Here is a 22860-nt window from a genome sequence, read left to right on the forward strand (position 1 = left end):
TTTTGAGTTTAGAGTCATCCCCACCTACATAAACAGTTAGAGGTCAGCCTGGGCTACAAGACAGCCTGCCTTAAAAACTAAAACAGAAACAAAAAGCAAATAATAATGATAATAATAACAATAATAGATAAATATGGTGGCTGAGCTCACACACTCAGTTATAAAGGGCAATGGGGAACTCTAGTAGGTTAGAAAACCAAGCCACCATGTTATCAGACACAGAAAATACTGTCGAAAGCCCTACAGGTGGATCAAGGCACTGTCTCGGCCCGAGCAAAATGTTGAGGCCCGGGCTGCCCCGTGTTTGGTGGCCACTGTATCCCGGCCCAAGCTGCCGCTCCGGTTCAGCAAGAGAGAGAGAGTGAAGGAGGGACTCGAAGAATGGAGACCAGACAGAGTGTGATTCAATCCCGTTTATTCTTCAGTCTCTCTTCTTAGTCCAAGTCCCAAGTCTTGAGTTCCTAGTTCCTAGTGCCTCCAAGTTACTTCTTCCAAATTCTCTTCCAAGTGCCTGCTACCTAATGTCTAATTCCTACTGATCTGTGTCTGGTTCTCTCTCTCTCTCTGGTCTCTGATTCTCTCATCTCTCTTCTGTCTGCCTCTCGCCTTTATATGTCTCACTTCTAAGCCATGCCTTTTGGTCACACCTTTAATCATGCCCATAGGTCTTGTCTCTAAATCTGATCTCTACACTTCTAAGTCACACTCTTAAGTTACACACCTTTAATCTCACACACCTTTAATCTCACACACCCAAGGAAAGTCCTGGGTATCTAAAGCAAGATGTTATCAGAGTGTGCTCAGCTGTTGTAGGCTATTGTAATCCAAGTCTCATGTCAGGGTATATGGCTCAAGATGGCTGCAAAGCTGATAGCCGCTTTCTGCTAAAAGTCGGCCCCCAACAAAGCACCACTTATTTCTAAATGTTTTTCAATTCCGTAAGTAGCCCACTAACACACTTTCATTAGTTTTTCAAAAGCAGACAATATAAACGCCCTCATTGGGCCTCTTGCAGCTTTCAGCTGAATTTTTACAAAAACAACCCCTACTCTGCTGGACTGAGAGCAAAGTGATCCCTTCCCAGCTGGAAGGCAGACTTCCAGGCTGCACATGGAGACCCTGTCTCAAAATGCCCCATTCCCTCAGCACCCACACCTGCTTGCTTTTTAAAAGCATTGAAGGGATACAACTGCATTGCAGTTAACAAGTGGCTGAAATAAGGATAAAGGAGCACAGGAGGCCACAGGGGTCAGCATTGCTCACTGGCTGTCCAGGGAGCTCTGTGCACACACTGCAGGGGTGGCACAGGGCAGGGCAGGCTCCCCGTAACTCGGTCATGTGTTCAGTACATCCTTGTCCTCTTTCAAGACCACAAAAAGTGAAAGTGTGCCTCACATCGGATCTCAACACAGAGCGTTCAAAAGGCGTTGCGGGCTGAGCAGCCTCAGTCTGAAAACCCTGACTCTAAAATGCTCCGAGATCAGAAATGTTTGAGCACAGACATGATACCACCAATGTGGTGGACAATTCTACACCAGCAAACTGTTTCACATGTAGAACTGCTAGAAATGTTTTATGTAAAGTTACTTTTAGGGGGCTGGAGACGGGGCTCAGTAGTTCAGAGCACTCTCTGCTCTCCTGAAGAACTAGGGTTTAGCTTCCAGCACCCATACAATCAGCTCAAAACAGCTTGTAACTCCAGCTCTGGGGGATCAACACATTCTTCTGTCCTCTGTGTGAGAGGACACACACACACACACACACACTCACATACTCATACACTCACACACGCAGATGCACGCAAATTAATTAAATTTAAATTACTTTTAAGCTGTATGCATAAAATGCATTTAAACACAAATGAGTTCCGTAGTTAAACCAAGTCTCACTTCCAACATTGCTCATCATTTTTATGCAAATATTCCCAAGCCCAAAAGTGAAAATCTGAAATCAGAAACTCTTCTGGGCCCAGGGATTAGAGTAAAAATACTGGAGTTTCACCCTGCTACCAACTGTGAGAAAGGCTGTGATCACACACATCTCTACTTCTGGTACCAAACCTTCACATGCTCTTTGATCCAGTGAATAAACTGTGTGTGTTGTTTGGATATCTTACTTTCGCCCTGTTTTCTTTTCATCTTCCTCCTCCTCCTCTTCTTCCTCCTCCTACTCCTCCTTTTCCTTCTCCTCCTCCTCTTCCTCTTCCTCTTCTTCCTCTTCCTCTTTTTCCTCCTCCTCCTTCTTCTTTTTCTTCTACAAGATAGGGTCTCATGTAGCTCAGGCTGGCTTCAAACTCACTAATTAGAGGTGAATGACCATGAACTTTTTTAAAAACAGTAATTTTATTCTATTTATTTTTAATTATTTGTGTTATGTGTATGTTTTGCTTGTGTGTGTGCGTGTGTGTGTGTGTGAGTGTTGTGTACCTCATGCCTACCTGGTGCCCATCCGATCCCATGGAACTGTAGTTATGGGTGGTTATGGGCTGTCATTCGAGTACTGGGAACCAAACCCAGGTCCTCTACAAGAACTCTATGTGCTTTGAACTGCGGAGCCATCTCTCCAGCTCCAACCTTGGATTTTGGTCCTCCTGTCTCTACCTCCCAAGTATTGGAATTTCAGGCATGTACCATCATGCCAGGGTTAGCTGGTATTGGGGATGGGACCCAAGACACACGCTAGAGAAACATTCCACCTACTCAAGTACATGTTCTGTCCATGTGGCCCAACCTCACTGCCTCTTCTTCTGTTAAGCTTCTATATTGATGTTCTCGACTGAGTAGCGGCTTTTATAGTCTGAATATTATTTCTTCTGACATTTGTAATGTTTTCCCCAAGGGGATATGACAGAATGGTACTCACACCTGTGCTGGCATCTGCCTGCCTTGGTGTTGATTATTTGCTCTACTACTTGGCTGTGTGACATTGGCTTGTCCATAACATGCAAGTATCTGGATCCACTTGCTGTTGCAATAGCAGTACAGTGACTGGGTCATTTATAAAGGAAAGATGAATGTTCCGCTGGAGCTTTGGAAGCTGGGAGGTTCAGATGAGGGAGCCGCATCTGACGAGGGAGGGGGGGCGCTCAGCTCACAGTGGGAGGCTGCAGGCAACTGGGAATGTACAAAGAGAGAACGAGGTGCTGACCCACCCCGCCCCAGCAGCTTCCTGTTCCCAAGGGAAAAGCCTCATCCACATCCTAAGGCACTTTCTCTGCAGCCCAAGCACCTCCTGAACCGAGAGCCAGGCCTCATGTGGGCTTTAGGGGTACACAAGCCAGAGGAGGGCTCCCTGGATCCTGCCATTGCTCTGTATAGATCATGAGAATTTCCAAGGTCAAGATCAAGCAGGTAACTCTCCATAGTCTTCTCCCTCTGTTACAACTGTCTTCCTTCATGGGAACCCTTCGTTCATCTTCTTAGAAGTCCTTCCGGCCTGTTTATGTGCTTCTTCCGAGTCTTCTGCATGGCGCCTTAGGCAAGGAGAAAGAGGCACTCAGCAGGTGGAGCTGTGAGGAATAGGGCCCTAGGGTCCAGTAGGTGGCTGCACACTGTGCTGTTCTGTGAAGAGAGACAGAGCAGGGACACAGGGAGCCTGAAGAGGAATCATAGGATAGTCTGTGTAAAACACTCATCAGACTCCAAGGGCTTGTGTGCAATGAAAGAGAATGTAAGCCACCTCATTAAAAATCCTAGAGCAGGTGTGGTGGCTTGTGATTGTAATCCTAGCCCTCAAAAGGCTGAGGCAGGAGGATTGCTAGAGACTCATTGTTTTACATAGTTTCAAATATATATATATATATATATATATATATATATATATATATATATATATATATATATATATGTGTGTGTGTGTGTGTGTGTCTGTGTGTCTGTGTGTCTGTGTGTGTGTGTGTGTGTGTGTGTGTGTGTGTGTGTCTGTGTGTAACTGAGTATATATGGAGGTCAAAGGACAACTATGTGGGGTTGGTTTCCTCCTTCCACCTCAATATGGGATCCAGGGAGTAAACAAAAGTTATCTATTGTATGCATCAAGTGCCTTTAGCCACTGATTCATCTACTCAAACTGAGACTCTTATTTCTGTAGAACCACACTGCTCTAAAGAGAACTAGTATTTATTTTCCAGTGACCATTTTAAAGAAAGTCTCAACAGTTAAGAGCACAGCTTTCCCCATTCTAGAGGACCTGAGTTCGAGTCCTGGCACCTGCATGACAATCATAACTATCAGTAACCCCAATTCCAGGGGATCTAACACCATCTCTGGTCTCCAAGGTTATCAGGCATGCATGTAGAGCACAGATATACATGGAATCAAAATACACACACACACACACACACACGCAACCTTCACTTTAAAAAAGAAAGTTTATATTTTAATATTTATTGAACTTGCACAAGCTGTGATATCTCACTACATCTCTATTATAGTGAAAAACAAAATAAAATGTAAATACCATTAAAAACTCCAAGTTGAGCCAGGTGTACCAGCACATATCTGTAAATCTGTAATCCCAGCATTCAGGGGGCTGAAGTAAGAGAACCTCCAGTTCAAGGCCAGCCATGGGTACATAGTGAGTCTGGGCTAGCTTGGGCTATACAGTGACACCTGTCTCAAAAACCAAAATTAAGAAGGTGAACATTCACAACACAGAATGTTTTCCAAAGAGTGTAATATCTCATTTCAGTAGACAGACTGCCGAGAGGGCTCAGCGGGTAAAGGGGCTTGCTGCCAAGCCTGAGTTCCATCCCCTGGATCCACATGGTAGAAGGAGAGAACCCACTTCAGAATGTCATCCTCTGACCACCTCACACATGTGCAGCCTACACAAAGCACACACAAATTAGCAAAATGTAATTTTAAAAAAACAAAACATTTCTTTTAGATATTTTTGTAATTTCCCATGGATCGGATTAATACATCTAAAAATCAATGAGGCCAAGCGGATACGCACTGGCTATTTCAGCGGCAAATAATACAACATGCACACTGAAACTAACTCTCTCTCTCTCTCTCTCTCTCTCTCTCTCTCACACACACACACACACACACACACACTACCACATATCCTGCTCTGAGTGTTTCGGGACTGGCTTTACAGATTTTAAAGATCTTAGCGTGTCCTTTCTCTTTTGACAATGAACCTTGTGATGTTCACATTTTACTATTTGAATCAATGGCAAAGATCTGGTTTTAAAGATTTTACCTGGGAACTGGGATTCCAACTCAGGTCCTTGATTTCACAATAAACACTCCTAACTGCTGAGCCACCTCTCCAGTCCCTTCAGTACTCTTTCTCAGTCTATATTGCTGAGACAGGCAGTCTATGGGTACCGCCCAGTGAGCCTGTGGCCAGAGCATCCCTGGGTCCTTAGCTACATAAGTGGCAGGTGTCCATGGTCCCTTCATCCCCATGACAACCTCGGGTAAGCCTGAGTCTGAGTTGGTCCAAGAAGGATCAGGATTTAAAACAAATTGTGTACTTCCCTCCACTTCAAGAGGGAGACTGATTTAAATTAAATAAAAGGCTGGGAAGAAGGCGTGTACAAAAGGTGTCAGGAGTCAGTGGCTCCAGGCTGCTATGAGGTTCAGCTGGGTCTGTCTGTCCTTCTGCCCTTTGCTTCTTCTTCAGTGTGTCTGTCAGATGCTGGGCAGAGCCTCAGTCTGCTTCTTCTGATGCTCTAGGCTCTCTCATTCTCAGAGCCCCTTTCCCAGTGTGTGACTTCTTGTCTACACCGAGGTAAGCCTTGTGATGATGTCACTGAAATGACATGGCCTTTCCCTCCTTTTATTTTTTTTTTCCTCCATCTTTCTTCTCCCAGTACCTTTGAGAGAATTAAATTTACTGCCCTAGGGTTTTTCTTTTAAACTCAAATTAAATTATTCTTGAGCTTCAAAAGAAAAAGAAAACAAAATGCATAGAGTGCCTCAGGAGGCAAGGCAGGGGGCTTGTCTAGAAGGTGGTGAGAAGGAATGGAAGGAGGCTAGAGATCAGGGAGGAGGGATGTCAAGGGAGTGTGGGGCTGTCCACCCAGCAAAACCTCAGCCTGCTTGACAGTGCATGCCTGCCATCTAGCATGGAGAGGAATTAATAAGCCAGAGGTGCCTGGAATGGCTATTGCTTTGGCCATGGTGGCCTGTGTGTCTGTTCAGGACCTTGTCTCTGCAAAGGCGCTTCTCTGATATAAAGGGGCAAGCCAGATAGAACTAGGAGGGTGAGCAGGGAGTAGTGTTTTGAGCATCTTCAATTGAGCAGAGACACACAGACACACAAGGGGAGTGGCCTTGAAGACTGGCAATGGGATTAGCAGCAAGGCCCAGCATGTCTGCACAAGAATGAGCCTTGTCCTGCGGAAGGAGATGAGAGGGACCTTACAGTCAGCCACAGACTTGAGTCTACTCAGGCATGGAAATAAGACTTGTATTCCATTCCATTCTTTTTGCTCCTCTTCTCATACCTTAGAGCAGGCTGTGTGGAGAGACTCTGTCTCAAAAAAACAACAAACTTAAGTTTAATTTGGATCAGTGTGAAAATATATAGTTCATATGTTGGAGAAGGCAAGATGGCAGGGGAATGCGGTAGCTGGTCTGTACTCACAGTGTGTCCACAGTCAGGAAGCAAAGAAAAGTGAATGCCAGGGTTCAGATTGTTCTCTCCCTTTTATTCAGCCCAGGATTCGAACCCATGGAGTAATGCTACCCACATTAGGGTAGATCATCCCATTTCAATCAACCCAAGCTAGGAATTTTATCACAGACCTGCCCAGAGGCTTATCTCCTAGGTGATTCTAGATCCTGTCAAATTGATGGTATTAACCATCACACCTGACTTCTGGCCCCCATCCTGCCCCTTCTCCCAGAGGCAAGTCTGTTCTGAACAAGTCTCCAGTATCCAGAGGGATGGCGCTGACTCTTTCACTGGAGAACAAAGCTGTTAGACCTAGAAAAGTCTAAACGTATACTGGAGTTTGGTGGCTAGGGCCCACTACAGAAAATGCAAGACAAGGCCAGTTCTCACAGCCTGGTTCTGTGTGTGTGTGTGTTGCACATGCACTCACACGCGCATGAATGCATGCATGCTCCTTAAATACAGGAACAGGAACTTTCACGAGGAGCCCATAACTCATGGAGAGCCACCACCTCTCCACGTTCTGACACTCTCTCACCACCATCCTGTCCCTTGTCCTGTGTGCCCAGTATTGCTCTGAATGGGCATTGGCATCCCTGAGAATGGGCAGCTTATCATCCTTTGCCTCTTAGCCCCAACTTCACCTCCTGAGTCAGACATATCTTGCCTTTATGGCCAGAGGCCAGATTGCCTTTCCACATTTAGGTAAAGTGGTGCCCAGATGGGCAGTCATGCCCAGGTTGTCTGTCTTGTGCTCTGTGGTGGGCTGGGCCCCCAGACCATGCTTTGTACATGAACCTCACATCTCACAGCCACCTGAGGAGCCCAAACTGCCATTCTTATTTAGCAAGATTAAGCCATTATCCCTGGGGGCCGGGATTCTCCCAAGGCCAGTGAGTGTTGGCAGGCACCCTAGCTGCTCACGGTGAGCAGACATGTCACAGTCCTCACCAATGGCAGAACCATCTGGACTGGCCATCCAGGAAGCAGCAAGTATCAGTCAGTTCTTAGATTGCACAAAGAATCCAGGCAGGGCATCCTGTGATTCTCATGGCTTTTGGCAACTAAGAAGTGGGAGAGTTGAGATCTAAGAGCACCATTGAGGGACCAAGCTGTGATTCATAAAATTTTGGTCAGTCTAATTGGGTGTTCACAAAGCAGCTACCAGGGAGGGAAGCTACGATGGTGCCCAGCCTGGCTAGTTCATAAACTGTTAGCAACAGCTGCTAAAATATCTGTCAGTCATTTTCCCTTTCTCTCTCTCTCTCTCTCTCTCTCTCTCTCTCTCTCTCTCTCTCTCTCCTTCTACCTATATTTCTATTTATCTGTCTATCTTTCTATCTATAATTTTATCAATCTTTCTACCTATATTTCTTTCTATCTGTAATTCTATCTATCTATATTTCTATATTTCTATCTATCGACACACACACATACACACACACTATACATACCCACAAACATCCACACCTATACTCATTTACACAATCACACATTCATACTCACTCTTGGCTACTCACTCATACACACACACACACACACACACACACACACACACACGAGTTACCTTTTCATCACTGTGATGAGATAGTTGAGAAGAGTTCAGCATGGTGATATGTACTGTTCATCCCAGCGCTTGAGAGGCAGAGGCAGGTGGATTTCTGAGTTCGAGGCCAGCCTGGTCTACAGAGTGAGTTCCAGGACAGCCAGGGCTATACAGAGAAACCCTGTCTCGAAAAAACAAAACAAAACAAAAACAAAAACAAAACAAAAAGAAAGTGTGTCTTGGAGCAAAGCAGCTTACCTCAGACCAGACAGAAAGAAGGGAGAGACAGGAAGAGGCTGGGAAAGGAGTGAGCACTCCCAAGGACCTACTTCTGCTGGCCAAGTTTCTACCATCTCCCCAAATAGCAGTTGAGGACCAAGCTTCCAACATGTGAGCCTGGGGGTGGGGTGGATATGTCCTATCCAAACCACATCTGCATACCTGAGACACACATGCTGACACACCTCACCACCTGATGCTGCCTGAGAGATGTTGATCAGCCGGCTCCTCTGAATTATAGCTACATAATGATATTCATGGTGCTGTGAAAACTTACAGGGCTTGGAGCTCCACTAGGTGTAGCCAGTGTCCAGGGAGTGTGTGGTCCAGATAACTGAATCTTCAGATGCCTAAGAGGTGCACACAGGGCCTGGCTCTCTCAGTTTCTTTCTTTCTTTTCCTTTTTCTTTTCTTTCTTTTTTTTTTTTTTTTTAAGGTTTTGTTTGTACCAAAGAGCCTTCCACTCGGGAGGCAAAGACTTCACTACTGAGCTATATCCCCCCGATCCCACATCTCTCCTGCAGAGCCATGTAAAAGGCTCAAGTGGCTGAGTCAAAAGCAATATTGATAAGGGAGAGACAGCTACACTGATGTGGCAAGCTAAATAAAGGCAAACATCCTGGCCGAGGAAAATTCGTAGATGACTAACCACCTATAAATGGAGAAGGCGGGTGGGAGGTTAGTGAATGGGCTCAGCCAGCATCAGCTGTATGATTCAGGACAAAGCCTGCTGCTGTCAACCACAGCATAGTCAGTCCCAGCTGTCCCCAAACCCTGGTCCTCATATTCCTTGGGACAAAAGCTGTCATCAGCAGGGTGAGCTGGGTACTTGCAGGTATAGTTCCTGGTGCTCTTCAGAGCCACGCTATCTGATAGACAATCCTCTCGTGTTGCTGTGTGGGGATGGTGGTCCTTCAGTCTGTGATAGACTTGTCTATAGGCAGTTGGGCTTGTTCCATGTGCTCTGAGCTTGGCTGCCCAGTTATCTTAGCATTCTTTTGAGAAATTAAACTTAATAGCCAGAAAGCTAGTTAATAACATTTGTAGCAGAGAAGCTTCCAGAAAACTATACCCAGTGTGGCCTTCTTGTCTGTGATGGACACAGGCAGCTATGCAAACCAAAGATGAATTTCCATTCAGCACTGGGTCCCAGGACCACAGTTCATGGCATTTTAACCCTGATTGGTACTGTTTCAAGTCAAGTGCAGACCAAGTACCTGGGGTCGGGGCTGTGATGTCTCTGTGAACTTTCTTATAGTTGTTACAAGACATCTCCAACTTAAAAAATGCATTCTTTGTCTCAAAGGGCCTCACCAGGCTCACTGGTGGTCAGTGCTTCACAGGGAGGAAATAACTGGAAACATCCAGTTAATCCTGTTTTGCTGTGACCTAACCTGGCAGGAGTCATAACAGTTGGGACCTGGGACCTTTGGTTAAATCTGGGTTCTCAAATGGAAGTCACACGACTTTGAGGGCCTTGCTCATGTGGCTTTGATGAAACAGGAACATCTACACATCTCTTCTGGAGACCCTGAGGATTAAATGAAACGGTGTGGGAAGCCCATTGCCCACCTCTATCACCATCATCCAGGCATGTGTCTGAGAACAAACTCCAGTCTCCTCCCCTCCCTCCCCTCCCGCTGTCCTTCCATAATTCCTGGAGCTGGAACTTCCACTTCCAGACCCCTGCTCCTTGCTGTCATCTGTCTCAGTCTGGTGTACTTGTTTCTGAGGACTGCAATCGAGTCCTGGCTGCATGGAATGATAGAAATTTACCCCCCAGCACACACTCCCAGAAGCTTGAAATGGAGATGTCAGCCAGATGCCCCCCTCCTAAGTGCCAAGGAAGCATCATTGCTTTAGTTCCCAGTTTCTGGCTACTCCAGGTGCCACCCTGGTTCCCACCTCCATCCTCTGTGTACCTGTGTCTCTCCTCTGTCCTTTCCTTTTTGGAAATGTCTACAGCCATTTAATTAATTTTAATTGTCAACTGACACAATCTAGAATCATCTGGATTGTCTAGATCAGGTTGGCCTATGGGCAGGCAGGTTTGTGGGGGAATTGTTCTATTGTCTGTTGACATAGGAAGACCCAGACTAAAAGTTAAGAGTACCATTTTCTGAGCTTGAGTGAGTCCTGGACTGTGTAAAAGAGGCAAAAGCAAGCTGAGTAAAGGGACATGATTCATCCTCTGCTCTTAACTGTGGGTGTGACTAGCTGCTTCAACTTCCTATCTTGACTTCCTTGAAATGTCAGGCTGTGACCTGGAAGTGTAAGCTGAATAAACCTTTCTTAAACTTGATATTTTGTTTTTTTTTTTTTTCTTCGAGACAGGGTTTCTCTGTGTAGCCCTGGCTGTCCTGGAACTCACTCTGTAGACCAGGCTGGCCTCGAACTCAGAAATCCACCTGCCTCTGCCTCCCAAGTGCTGGGATTAAAGGCGTGCGCCACCACCACCCGAAAAAACAAACAAACAAACAAACAAACAAACAAACAAACTTGATATTTTATCACATCAGAAGAAGCAAATCTCAACACCTCGAAGTAGAGGTAGGACCCACCCTGAATCCGGAACTGTCTTATAGTCTCACCTCAAGACTTTCAATTTAAGCACAGCTGCCAAGACCCAATTTCACTCAAAGGCACAGTTGCTGGTCCTGAAGACCAGGGAGTGAGCCTACTTTTGGAGGGGTCAATAGTTCAACCTGCCACACTGTTACTTCAGGCATCTAAACCAGCCCTGGGTCAGGAGACAGTGGAGAGTGCTGGGACAGACAGTGGGCGTGGTTCCTGCTGGTTTGGGGGTAGGTTATTTGCAAGCACTAAAGGCAATCTATCCAGGCCTGCTGCAGGGAAGATTTGAATTCATCACATTGGTAAGTCGATGTTGATACAGGAGAAAGTACTTCTGAAGGCTGAAGTAAAATTTTGTGTTTTTCTGTTTTTTTTTTTTTTAATGAAAATTGCTTTTTAAAAAAAAATTACATTATAAAATCAGATGTTAAAACAACAATAATAGAGGCTTACTGAGGATTTTTTCAAATCATTCAAAAAGTTTAAAAAAAAAAAAAAGAATAAAAGTCACCCAAACTCCACCTTTCCTGATTGGATTGGCATCTTGACCTATTTCCTGCAAAATGGCGGGCAGGCAGTGTCCTGCTCACTATTGATTGCTTTGCCCATCTCTATACCAATAAACTCAGGCCAGAGTCATCTTTGTCACCATCTGGTTCTGTCATAAGGCCTGCCTCTCATACTGTTTCTTCTTCCATAGACTGACCCCCAGCTTGCCATCAGGCGTTAAGGTGGCAGGCTGTGACAGTGTGTTTGCCAAGAAAGAAGGGCTTTCTCCTTTGCACCGGGGCGAGTTGGCTTCTGCCACACAGCTGCCGCCACAGGCGTCAGGACGGCTGCATCTAAGGACATCTCAGCTCTTCTTAGCAATCATGACAGGGTCTCCTCTGTGTCTCCGCAGGCCATGTTCGAGTTGGTCACCTCCGAGGCCTCCTACTATAAGAGCCTGAACCTGCTGGTGTCCCATTTCATGGAGAATGAGAGGCTGAAGAAGATCCTGCATCCGTCCGAGGCCCACATCCTCTTTTCCAATGTCCTGGATGTCATGGCTGTCAGTGAGCGGTGAGCACTGGAGGCCACCTTCTTCCATCTTTTCCATGCCAGTGTGTGGCTGAAACCAGGGCCCATGCTCACCAGTCAGGCTTCTATGCCTTTGAATGTTCTGGATTTTTACATAAAGAAATAGGGTTGATAAAGTTGTGAATCTAGGCACGGGGGAGATGGCGCAGTGGGTAGAATGCTTGTCTTGCAAGCATAAGGTCTTGACTTTGATCCCAGAACCCACATGAAAGCTAGAGGTGGTGGGGTTCACTTGTCATTCCAGTGCTAGGGTTGGGGAGCTAGGAGAATCCTTGGGGCTGGCTGGAGAGCTAGCCAGCCAGTCTAGCCTAATTGGTGAGCTTCAGACTAATGAAAGATTGTCTCAAAAGAAACTAGGGGTGTGGTTCCTGAGGAATGACACCTGAAGTTGATCTTTGACCTCTGACCTACACACACACACACACACACACGTGCACACACAAATACAAGTGTGCATACACATAGATGTAAACCAAAAGGCCCATTGTCTTCTCCAGCAAGCTGGCCAGTTGGTACCCCTGGGTCTCTTCCCATTAGCCTTTGAGGCCTGTGTGTCTTTATGGTACTGTGAGTTGGAGGACTCTCCTAACTGGTTAGAGTGATGCTGAGTTGAATCTTATGCAAATTCGTATGGGTCTCATGACAATGTCCAACTGCTCACCGGGAAATACCAAAACCCAAGCTCCCTGCCAGTGGAACCCAGACTGCTGCTTCCTTCTCTCCTGTGAGGCATCCAGCAATCCAGGAAAGGATGTAGGATCTGTTTCCCAAGGTTGGACTTGGGCAAAAGAGGAAGTGAGCTCCTGTGGAGGGGGAGGAAGAGGAGGAAGAGGTGGAGGAGGAGGAGGGGGAGGAAGAGGAAGAAGAGGAGGAGGGGGAGGAAGAGGAGGGGGAAGAAGAGGAAGAGGAAGAAAAAGAGAGAATTAGGATGAAGGGTTCACTGAGCACTTCCCAGCAACATGGGAAGCACTAGGCCAGCTTCCCACATTCAGATTAGGCAGGGTATGGCAGAGACGTCCCTCCCCTCAGTGAGAGTCACTCAGTGTCACACGTGGAAGCCCGACTGCCCTTGCTGTCTGTGCATGGGCCCTCCAGCTGCCCCCTTTGCACTGACACTTACCTTTTCTTCGGAGTCTCTGCCTCTCCTGGCAGCCTCCTGCCTAGCCTCCTCTCCAGTAACTTCTGGGGTGATTGTTCATTGATGCCAGAACAACTCGTGAGCTTGCTGTTTACAGACCAATTCTGAATTTAATTTGAAAAAATTCCACAACTCAGAAGTAGAGAGCTCCTCATGTTACACTCCCCATGCGTTGGCCACTGGCTTAATGAGTGGAGGGCATGATACTGGTCTAGGTTCATTCAGTCCCTGCCTCTCCTAGTACCCAGGGGACCATTGTGAGACACAGCTTGATCACCATTCTGTTACACCTGCAAACACATCAGTACACATGTACGAGAGAAAGGTGAGCCTTGTGCCCTCTCTCTCTCTCTGCATACTCCTGGAGATGTTATCCACCTAAAACCACGGCCGTTCCCTCTTGTGTTTAGATATACCACTAACATGCAGAGTCCCACCCACCTTCAGAGGGAGTGCTGGTCTATCCAGCCCAGCACACTGATCTCCGGGTGCCTTTAGGTGCCTTCAGCCCAGCCTCTGCCTCTTGCAGGTTTTTGCTGGAGCTGGAACACCGTATGGAGGAGAACATTGTTATCTCGGATGTGTGCGACATCGTGTACTGTTATGCGGCTGAGCACTTCTCCGTCTATATCACCTACGTCAGTAACCAGACCTACCAGGAAAGGACATACAAGCAGCTCCTGTGAGTGTTCCTTGCCCAGGCTCTGCCATCTTTGCCTGGGCATGCCCCAGGGCCACACTAAGTCATACAATTTAGCCAGGTGGGTGAGAGCATCCAACTGTAGCGTGTTCCCTGAGAGTCTTGGTGAAACTAGAGAACCTGTAGTCTGCCTGTGCTCCAGGGGAGTCAGCTGAAGCCTCCAGACCTGTGTCCGGAGCAGCCAGTAAATCCCTGTAGGAGAGAATGTATAGGCACAGGGTTGATCAAGGTCTAGAACATTGGAAACATGGGTGACCATGTCAAAAAGGAGTCTTGGCTGGTCATGTGTTGCATGGGTACTGGGAGCCAGTCTCCCATTTCATGACCTTGCTTTGGACCACAGGGAAAGGGCTTCCTTCTTGGTGCCTACCCGTGTAAATGAAACAAAACAAAACAAAAGTCTCTCTAGTATAAGAACCTATAGTGGAGAAGCAAGACCAGGTTTACAGTCTCAGACACAGGGGTACAGGGGTCTCTGGAATGCCCTAAGAACAAAAGCAAGGTTGGGGGCCTCATTAGGACATGCAAAGCTATACAGGTCACCTGAGGAGGCTGGCAAATTCTGCCTGGCACATGGCAGCAGCCACTGTGTTGAGAACCTGTGAGTCAAAGGTGGCAGTTCTGTGACAGTCACTAAGAAGCATCCTGCAGCGGGCACAGAGGCAGGGTTTCTAGTCATCTGTGGCAGAGTCAGTTTCCCCATGGCTTCTAGGCTCTGCTGTAGATGACGAGCCAGAAAGGTTTCCGTGTGCCGCATGCCCACTGTCCAAATAGCATCTGGATTCGATGGCTTTTCTATCAAGCCACGTGGTTGGCGTGGACATTAGTGACTATTTGGAAGGTGGTGGGAACCACATGCTCTTTCTCAGATTAAGCAGTGAGCAGAATAGGTGTCTGTGTCTTGCAGTTCCCAAGAATCTTGAGGGTAGCTAGCTAGTCACCCCATGTAACTTTGCCCTCTGGGTTCAGATGGGGGATCTGCTCCCACTGGCAGCAGGTACGATATGGGCTGCCCTGATTTCTGCTGCTACCCTGCAATACCTCTGCAACTACCTCTGGCAGTTGTCTTCCTGGCCTTGAGCAGCACTGGGCCACGTGGCCAAGCCCACCAGTCAAAAAATAGCCCAGGCTCTCCTGGCAGGTGCCTCGAGCCTGCTGCGGGTTGCATCTCTCCGTGGGTTTACCTTGCCTAGGCTTCCTGCCGGTTGAAGTCATCTAATTGTATGTCTGATTCATAACCTTGGCTACAATGGGATTCTTACCCCTCCCACACAAATCATGCTTTGCCAAGTCTTCATGGCCTGGCATATGGAGCCACTATTGTTATTTGACGTTTACACGAACAGTTTGTTTTCCATTTAAAAAAAATGAGGAGGGGGAGGGAGAAGAAGGGGGGAAGCATCTTCTATTCACACCTCCAGGGCCTGAGCTCTGTGTCTGGATCTTCAGACAGGAGAAGGCAGCTTTCCGGGAACTGATCGCACAGCTGGAGCTGGACCCCAAGTGCAAGGGCCTGCCCTTCTCCTCCTTCCTCATCCTGCCCTTCCAGAGGATCACGAGACTCAAGCTGCTGGTCCAGGTGTGACCCCTGACCGTACCCCGGGCTCTACAGGGCTCCCCTGTCCAAGCCTTAGCTCCCTCTACCTCTTTGTTAATATCTTATGGAATCCATTTGTTAAATAAGGGCCGATCAGGGTCCTATTGTGCTCCAAGCAAGGAGAGCTCAGCTATATTCCAGAAGGAAAGATTGGCAGACATAACCAGAAAAGTGGGCATAGCTTTGAGTGTTAGAAATGAGTTAACCCAGTCAAGGGTGCCTGCCTGGCTACTGCCAATTGGAGGAGTCAAGAAACACAAGCAAGACTTAAGTGAGGTTCAGCTTACAGGAGCCACCTGCATCAACATCTGGAAGAAAGAACACACTATGTAGAGAAACCTGAATGTTCAAAGGTCCTGGGGAAACAAGATTCGTAGGAGCAGGGCCAGCGCTGAGCTCACAAAGCATGATGGCAAAAATGCAGAGACATGGGCTGGGGGGGGGTGGTGGCGGGGGGGGGGATATGTCTCAGGTTCCATCTTTACCTGAAATGGCTGGCATTTGCCATGGTTCACTGTGGCTGCTACAGAGGGTGAGAGTAGGCACAAAGGGAAGTTGTCTTAGGGTTTCTCTTCCTACACAAACATCATGACCAGGAAGCAAGTTGGGGAGGAAAGGGTTTATTCAGCTTACACTTCCACATTGCTGTTCATCACCAAAGGAAGCTAGGACAGGAACTCACACAAGGTGGGAACCTAGAGGCAGAAGCTGATGCAGAGGCCATGGAGGGATGTTACTTACTGGCTTGCTTCCCCTGGCTTGCTCAGCTTGCTTTCTTATAGAACCCAAGACCACCAGCCCAGGGATGGCACCACCCACAATGGGCTAGGTCCTCTGCTCCTTGATCACTAATTGAGAAAATGCCTTACAGCTGGATCTCATGGAGGCATTTCCTCAAGGGAGGCTCCTTTCTCTGTGAGAACTCCAGCTTGTGTCAAGTTGACACAAAAGCAGCCAGTGCAAAAGTAGACAGGGTTATACTCGGCCCAAGAAGCAATGTTAACTGTGAAGTGAAGAAAACTATAGGAACAGAGAAAAGACATTTTACAGTCAAAAGACCAGTCAGTCAGCAAAGCCTCCAGGACAATGATGGCTCAGCCCCCAGTGACCACCCCAGGAGGGAGGGAAGGAGGGAGGGAGGGAGGGAGGGAGGGAGGGAGGAAGGGAGGAAGGATCTGGTGCCCTCTGTAAACACTATGCCTCACTTGGGGACAGAGCTAGCCCTTACCCCTGCCTGAGTGACCAGGGTCCCTTGCTGCTTGCACTGCCTCTGTGCTTTGCTCTCAATGGGCCCGTGGCTCTACATTGGTATAGAGAATCTACAGGCCCTTGGAACCCATACCACTGAATCCTGGGCTTCCCATTAGCATGCTGGGCCAAGGCATCCATCCCTGGCCTGGTATTCAGTGAGGGGCTATGTGTGTCGCGTCTTTAAAGCTGCACCCTAGAGATGATAACCACTGCCAGGGAGGAGGGGAGAAGGGAGGGAGAGGTCAGGTAATGCAGTCCGTCTTGCCTTCAGAACATCCTGAAGAGAGTGGAGGAGAGGTCTGAGCGTGAGGGCACAGCCTTGGATGCCCACAAGGAGCTAGAAATGGTGAGTTGTTTCCCCTCCAGATCACTATCCCTGCTGACCTCTGTTACTGTGATCTCTTAGTCTTCTGTTTATTTATTCTGGGATTTGTGAGATTTACTTTTGCAGTCCAGAAGCGGCACTGAGGGGAAGGATTCATACGTGGTGTGGCTTTGTCAGAGCCTCCTCTGCAGTGCCCCACTCTGTTCAGTTGCCCAGGTTGTATGAGGAGGCACTTGCCTGGCCCTCTTCACCAGCACAGGACACTGTTGCAATCCCCATGCCTGTTGCCGCCTATTGTCCCCCTACCCCCATCCTCCAGGGTCCAGCCTGGTGTACAGCCTGACCCAGAGCCCTGCCTAGGAGTGTCCTAGACTCCTGGTCCTCCTAGATGACTCCCTGTGGCAGAGAAGGGTTGTCTGAGGGCACCAGCAGCCTTCTCTAGCCTTGTGTGCCCGTCAAGTGCTGTTTGGGGCACTTGGCCCCCACCAATGAGCCATGTGACTTTTTTTCTAGGCCCTATTGGGCAGAAGCACCCTGGGTGGGTCTAGTGATCTCTGACCTGCCAGAGGCCTGCCTGCTCCAGAGGGCTGTCCCAGCGGTGTGACAGGGGCCTGGTGTGTTTCCTATTTTAAACTCTTCTCTGCTTTTTTCTCTCCTCTCCTTTTGATGAAAGAGATATTTGGTGTATCTTGCTTACTTTTTTTTTTTTTTTTTTAAAAAGAAGGGTTTATTCTTATTCATAAAGTAATTAATGGTCAAATACAAGAAAATTCAGAAAACTAGCTAAGCAAAATGAAAATAGCAAAGATGTCTCTCTCTCTCTCTCTCTCTCTCTCTCTCTCTCACACACACACACACACACACACACACAGAGAGAGAGAGAGAGAGAGAGAGAGAGAGAGAGAGAGAGAGAGAGAGATTACCACCATACTGATTTCAAATCAGAGATTGTGTCTAAAGCACAGTCTTTGCTCTTCAGTTGAGTATGTGATTCAGAGCCCTGGGCTGATAGATATATTGTTTCAGAGAGTGCTACTTAATGAACAACTGAAGTTGGTGACAGATTTTCTCACTCTAAGCTATACTATAAGGAACAGCCTCATGTGCTTCTTTCTGCTTTGCACTTATTAACACTGATGAAGCACCTGTATCAGGCCAGGCTCTGTCCTAGACCCCTTGAGCCATTAAAGGCTCTGATCCTGGAGATGGAGCCCAGGGACCTGGAGAAATATAGCATTAATGGCTTGTTGGTTCCTGGCTGCCTTCCAGGGAAGTGGGGAGCCTGTGCACCCCTAGGGGGTGAGAGGTCAATGTAGAGGAGCCTTTCCTAGTCAAGCTGAGAAGAAAGACCCCTTCCTCTTGGTCTGGGAGGTTGGCTTTCTAGTCAAGGACAAGGAGATAAATTATCCTCTAGACCCTGTGGCTCTCAACCTTCCTTTAATACAATTCTTCGTGTTGTGGTGATCCCTCAACCATACAGTTATTATCGTTGTTGCTTCATAACTGTAAATTTTGTTATGTTATGAATTGTGATGTAGGTATCTGCAGCAGATGCAACCCCTGTAATAAGGTCGTTCAGTCCCAAAGGAGTCGTGACCCACAGGTTGAGAACCACTGCCCTAGACCACAGTGCATCCTCACTTAGTGCCAGAGTGTGGTAGAGAAAGAGTTCTTGCCAACCTGAGGCTAGTCAGTGACAGCTGCTGAACATACTGGTCTCAGTGGTCATTGGGGACCTCCTGGAAGGCTGACCTGACAAGTCCTCCCTGTGCCAGGTGGTAAAGGCATGCAACGAGGGTGTCCGGAAGATGAGCCGTACAGAACAGATGATCAGCATTCAGAAGAAGATGGAGTTTAAGATCAAGGTGAGTCTGCAAGATCTGGGTTCATCCTATGCCCACATTACCCAGGGACATCAGTGATTCAGCCTGCAACCCTGTGCACCCTCCCCAGTGGTGGAAGCCAGTCATCATATCATGCACTCTGCCCAGATTTACCTCCTGAGAGCTATGGACCCCCAGCTGCCTGCCTGTACATAGCTGCCACTGTTACTATCTGGGTGATCCTGAGCAGTCAATGTATGGGGCTAGGGACTTGTTCAAGGGTCTCTCAGTGCTGAGGGATTTGCAAACAGCTTCCTTTTTCTGGATTTCTGGCAACTTATATTGGCACATGGTGCCTACTGAGGGCCCTGTTCATGTAGCTCAGGAGGAGAGCACCTGTCTAGCATGAGCAAAACTAAAAGGGCCCCAGAGGTCAGAGTTTGGGAGCTTAGCTAGCAGGAGGATAGGAAGAATCTTCTGATACCTCCTGGAGTTGCACCTGCTTGGCTGACTGCTGACTTCCCAGCAATCCTGGAAAACAGCTTGCACCTGCAGCCCTGACTTTTTTTATCCTGTGGGGCAGGCTATCTCAAGCAAGCTGAGCCTGATGGGATGATGATCACATGCGAACACACACACACACCACACACAGACACATGCACATACATACACGCACACACACATTCACACAGACACCAATACACATGGAAATACCAAAGCCCCGGCACGAGCAAAGAAACTCAAGTGTAGGTACACAGACAGCACAACACACACAGAGACACACATTACACATGCACAGGAGCACATGTACACGCATGCACAACACACACACACACACAAAAGACATGTATGAAAATTTACCCCTGCTGCTGTTTCACTGCAGGGCCAGTGGCTGGTAGTGTGATGGCCCCACACAGTCCTTGCACACTGTCTCACAGCTTTACTCCAGGGGTGGCATGTGTAGGACCTTCAGGAGGGTTCCAGGGTACAAAGGTGCTGCTGCCTGACACCCCCTCCCTCTCCCAGTCAGTACCCATCATCTCACACTCACGGTGGCTGCTGAAGCAGGGTGAGCTGCAGCAGATGTCCGGCCCCAAGACCTCCCGCACCCTGCGGACCAAGAAGCTCTTCAGAGAAATTTACCTCTTCCTCTTCAATGACCTGCTGGTGATCTGCCGGCAGATCCCTGGGTGAGCCTGGCACTGACGGGCACTGGAGAGGGCCCAGCCAAAGTTTGACCACAGTGGGAGATACTGAGGCAGCAGTGTAGCAGTCTTTAGGGTCAGGTTTTCAAAGGCCTGCTCTGCTCTTGCCCAGCTATAGGCCATGATGGAGCCTCCCTGAATGAGCTCAGTTTCTCACCTGCAAATGTGGAAAGCCTGCACAGTGTCTGACACTGAGCTCAGTAAAGTGGCCACTTCTCTGCCACAACCTAGGATGGGCATCCCTCTAAGGAGCAGGGGACAGGCATGCTGAGATTTCCCAGGGTGGGTAAAAAAAAAAAAAAAAAAAAAATGGCTAGGGCCATATGTTGGTTTTTCCAGCCAGCCAAAAGGTTCTCCTGAGACCAACATGTTCATTCTGCCTCCCTTGTTCCCCAGAGACAAGTACCAGGTATTTGATTCAGCCCCGAGGGGCCTGCTGCGAGTGGAGGAGCTGGAGGACCAGGGCCAGACACTGGCTAATGTGTTCATCCTGAGGCTGCTGGAAAATGCAGATGACCGGGAGGCCACCTATATGCTGAAGGCATCCTCCCAGTGAGTGTCCAGTGCTGTGAGCCACACCCAGCACCACTCATAGGCTTATCTTTGCCATAGGTAAAACAGGGCTCAGTATACATCTGTAGGAGGCTGGCTTCTCACTACTCTGCATGACTCTTTCCTGTGGGGACTCTGGTAGAGGCTTTTGCAGGTTCTTCATGTTGGGGTGTGGATGGCATGGGATGACTGTACAGTCCTGGGCTCTTGTGTGCAAGAAGAGCAAGTCCATCTTGTAAAATGCATACTTACAGCTGATGTGCCTGTGAGCACATCCGCCCTCCCGGTTTTGTTCTTCTGTATGGACTCAAGTCCTTTATTCTCCCATGACTGAGCAGCCAGGACAGCTGCTCCATAGCCCCAAGCAGTGGGGAAATACATAAGACAGGAGGAATTGCTTTGTGGACCACAGAGCCCTGGCTTTCTCCTGATCTTCCTAACCAGCCTTCTCTCCCTCCTTAGTGCTCAGCTGCCCCTCACCACACCCCACCAGGAGTTGTTCCCTTCCCTGCTGAAGCCCCAGGCTCAGTTCACAGGGATTAACAGGAAGTGATGTCAACTTTCCCAGCTTTGCCACAGCTGAGAGACTGTGGCTTCACTGTAACACACCTTTGAGAGCTAGCAGCTTGCAGGACCTCATGGATGACTTCTCACACTGTCAGACTTCAAACCCCTGGATAATTGAGCTATCCTGGTGTTAGCAAGAGCCAGGCTTAGAATGTACCTGGCCTGGAGGCCCAAGTTCACACCATCAGGCAGAGTTTGTTGGCTCTACAGTTAGGCACTTCTGTCCCCTTCCTATGCAGGAGTGAGATGAAGCGTTGGATGACTTCACTGGCCCCCAATAGGAGGACCAAATTTGTATCCTTCACATCTCGGCTGTTGGGTGAGTCCTTGACTTGGAAAGGAGGCTCTAGGTTGCCTCTGGCTACGACTTACTGGGCCTCAGCCTCAGGGTTCCTTGGTGATTGGTGGGAAGGTACTTTCGCCCCACAGAAGTCCATCCTGGTATCAAGCTTAGTACCCCTGTACACTGGATAGTTAAGGAAGAGATGGAAACTCCAGAGTCCTAAGAGTCAGATGACAGAATCCTGGACCCAAACTCTAGTGTTCTTTTGGGTTTTCCAATTGTTATAACTCACAGAAACTCCAAAGGAACATAAGTATATCTGCCTTGTGAAGAAGTTACTGTACCAGCCTGCTGGCTTGTCCTCACCCCAAACTGCTCACAGGGTCATACCTAAGAACAAGAGGTTCCTTTTGTCTTCTAGGCTGAGAGCCCCATCATGGCTAGTGAATCTCTTCCTCCCTTCTCAGAATTCCCAGTAGTCTAATGAGGCCTCCCTGGGGTGTGACCTCCTCCCTCTCAGAGGACACCATTCTTACTGTTGTGCAGTCCCGGGTCCTGTTTTAGATAGGACTCAGCTACCTGTTGCTGGCAGAATTGTCCCTGGCACTGCTGGTTGGTTGTGGACCAGGGTGGAACCCGTGATGAGGACACACCATACCACTCTCCTCCTTCCTGCAGACTGTCCCCAGGTCCAGTGTGTGCACCCATATGTGGCCCAGCAGCCCGATGAGCTGACACTGGAATTGGCAGATATCCTGAACATCCTGGAGAAGACAGAAGATGGTGAGGCCCCCATCTTGGCCAGCCGTAGGAGAAAGGACTGTAGCCTAGATGTAGACTAGATGATGCAGTTAGCAGGCAGGCGGGCAGAGCCCCTCATTCTTGCTGGTGCTGAAACTACCTAGGACATTGTGCCTGAGCACTGGGCCTAGTATTCCATTGGCCTGTCCTCAGACTTCTGAGCCTTCCTTCCATTCCTGTGAACTGTGAGGCTCTATCCCCTAACAGCAGGCCTAGCAGGTGGTTGTCTCCTTCCCAGCCTTGGCTATGGCCTCTCTAGGAGAGAGTGTGACCCTTGACCTCAACCTTGACCACAAGCTTCTGGGGATGTCTGTGATCACCAGGTCAAGAAGCCCTGCTTCTGTCCACCCTGTGGATGGCAGGCAGAATTAGCTCCAACTGGAGTTTTTCTGTAGCCCCTGCCCAACTTAACTCCAGCCCCCGTTCTTGTTCCATAATTTCTACTTCTGTGTATTAACTAATCCTGATCAAAATCCCAGGCATAGCTGGGTATGATGGCACACACCTGT

At 48.3% G+C, this 22860-nt stretch overlaps 1 protein-coding gene across 2 annotated transcripts in view; it reads left to right on the top strand.

Annotated features, from left to right (window-relative positions):
• Nucleotides 1-22860, top strand: part of Ngef (neuronal guanine nucleotide exchange factor) — an 89354-nt gene that overhangs the window by 64747 nt on the left and 1747 nt on the right. For both annotated transcript variants that reach the window (XM_076914855.1, XM_034521788.2), the window contains 9 exons: nucleotides 11931-12091; nucleotides 13777-13929; nucleotides 15397-15526; nucleotides 17067-17141; nucleotides 18896-18985; nucleotides 19970-20133; nucleotides 20545-20700; nucleotides 21507-21586; nucleotides 22229-22333. In XM_076914855.1, the coding sequence (XP_076770970.1) occupies nucleotides 11931-12091; nucleotides 13777-13929; nucleotides 15397-15526; nucleotides 17067-17141; nucleotides 18896-18985; nucleotides 19970-20133; nucleotides 20545-20700; nucleotides 21507-21586; nucleotides 22229-22333 (1114 nt within the window). The remainder of the gene's footprint in view (nucleotides 1-11930; nucleotides 12092-13776; nucleotides 13930-15396; nucleotides 15527-17066; nucleotides 17142-18895; nucleotides 18986-19969; nucleotides 20134-20544; nucleotides 20701-21506; nucleotides 21587-22228; nucleotides 22334-22860) is intronic.

Source organism: Arvicanthis niloticus, chromosome 17, assembly GCF_011762505.2.
Source record: "Arvicanthis niloticus isolate mArvNil1 chromosome 17, mArvNil1.pat.X, whole genome shotgun sequence".
Classification (NCBI taxonomy): domain Eukaryota; kingdom Metazoa; phylum Chordata; class Mammalia; order Rodentia; family Muridae; genus Arvicanthis; species Arvicanthis niloticus.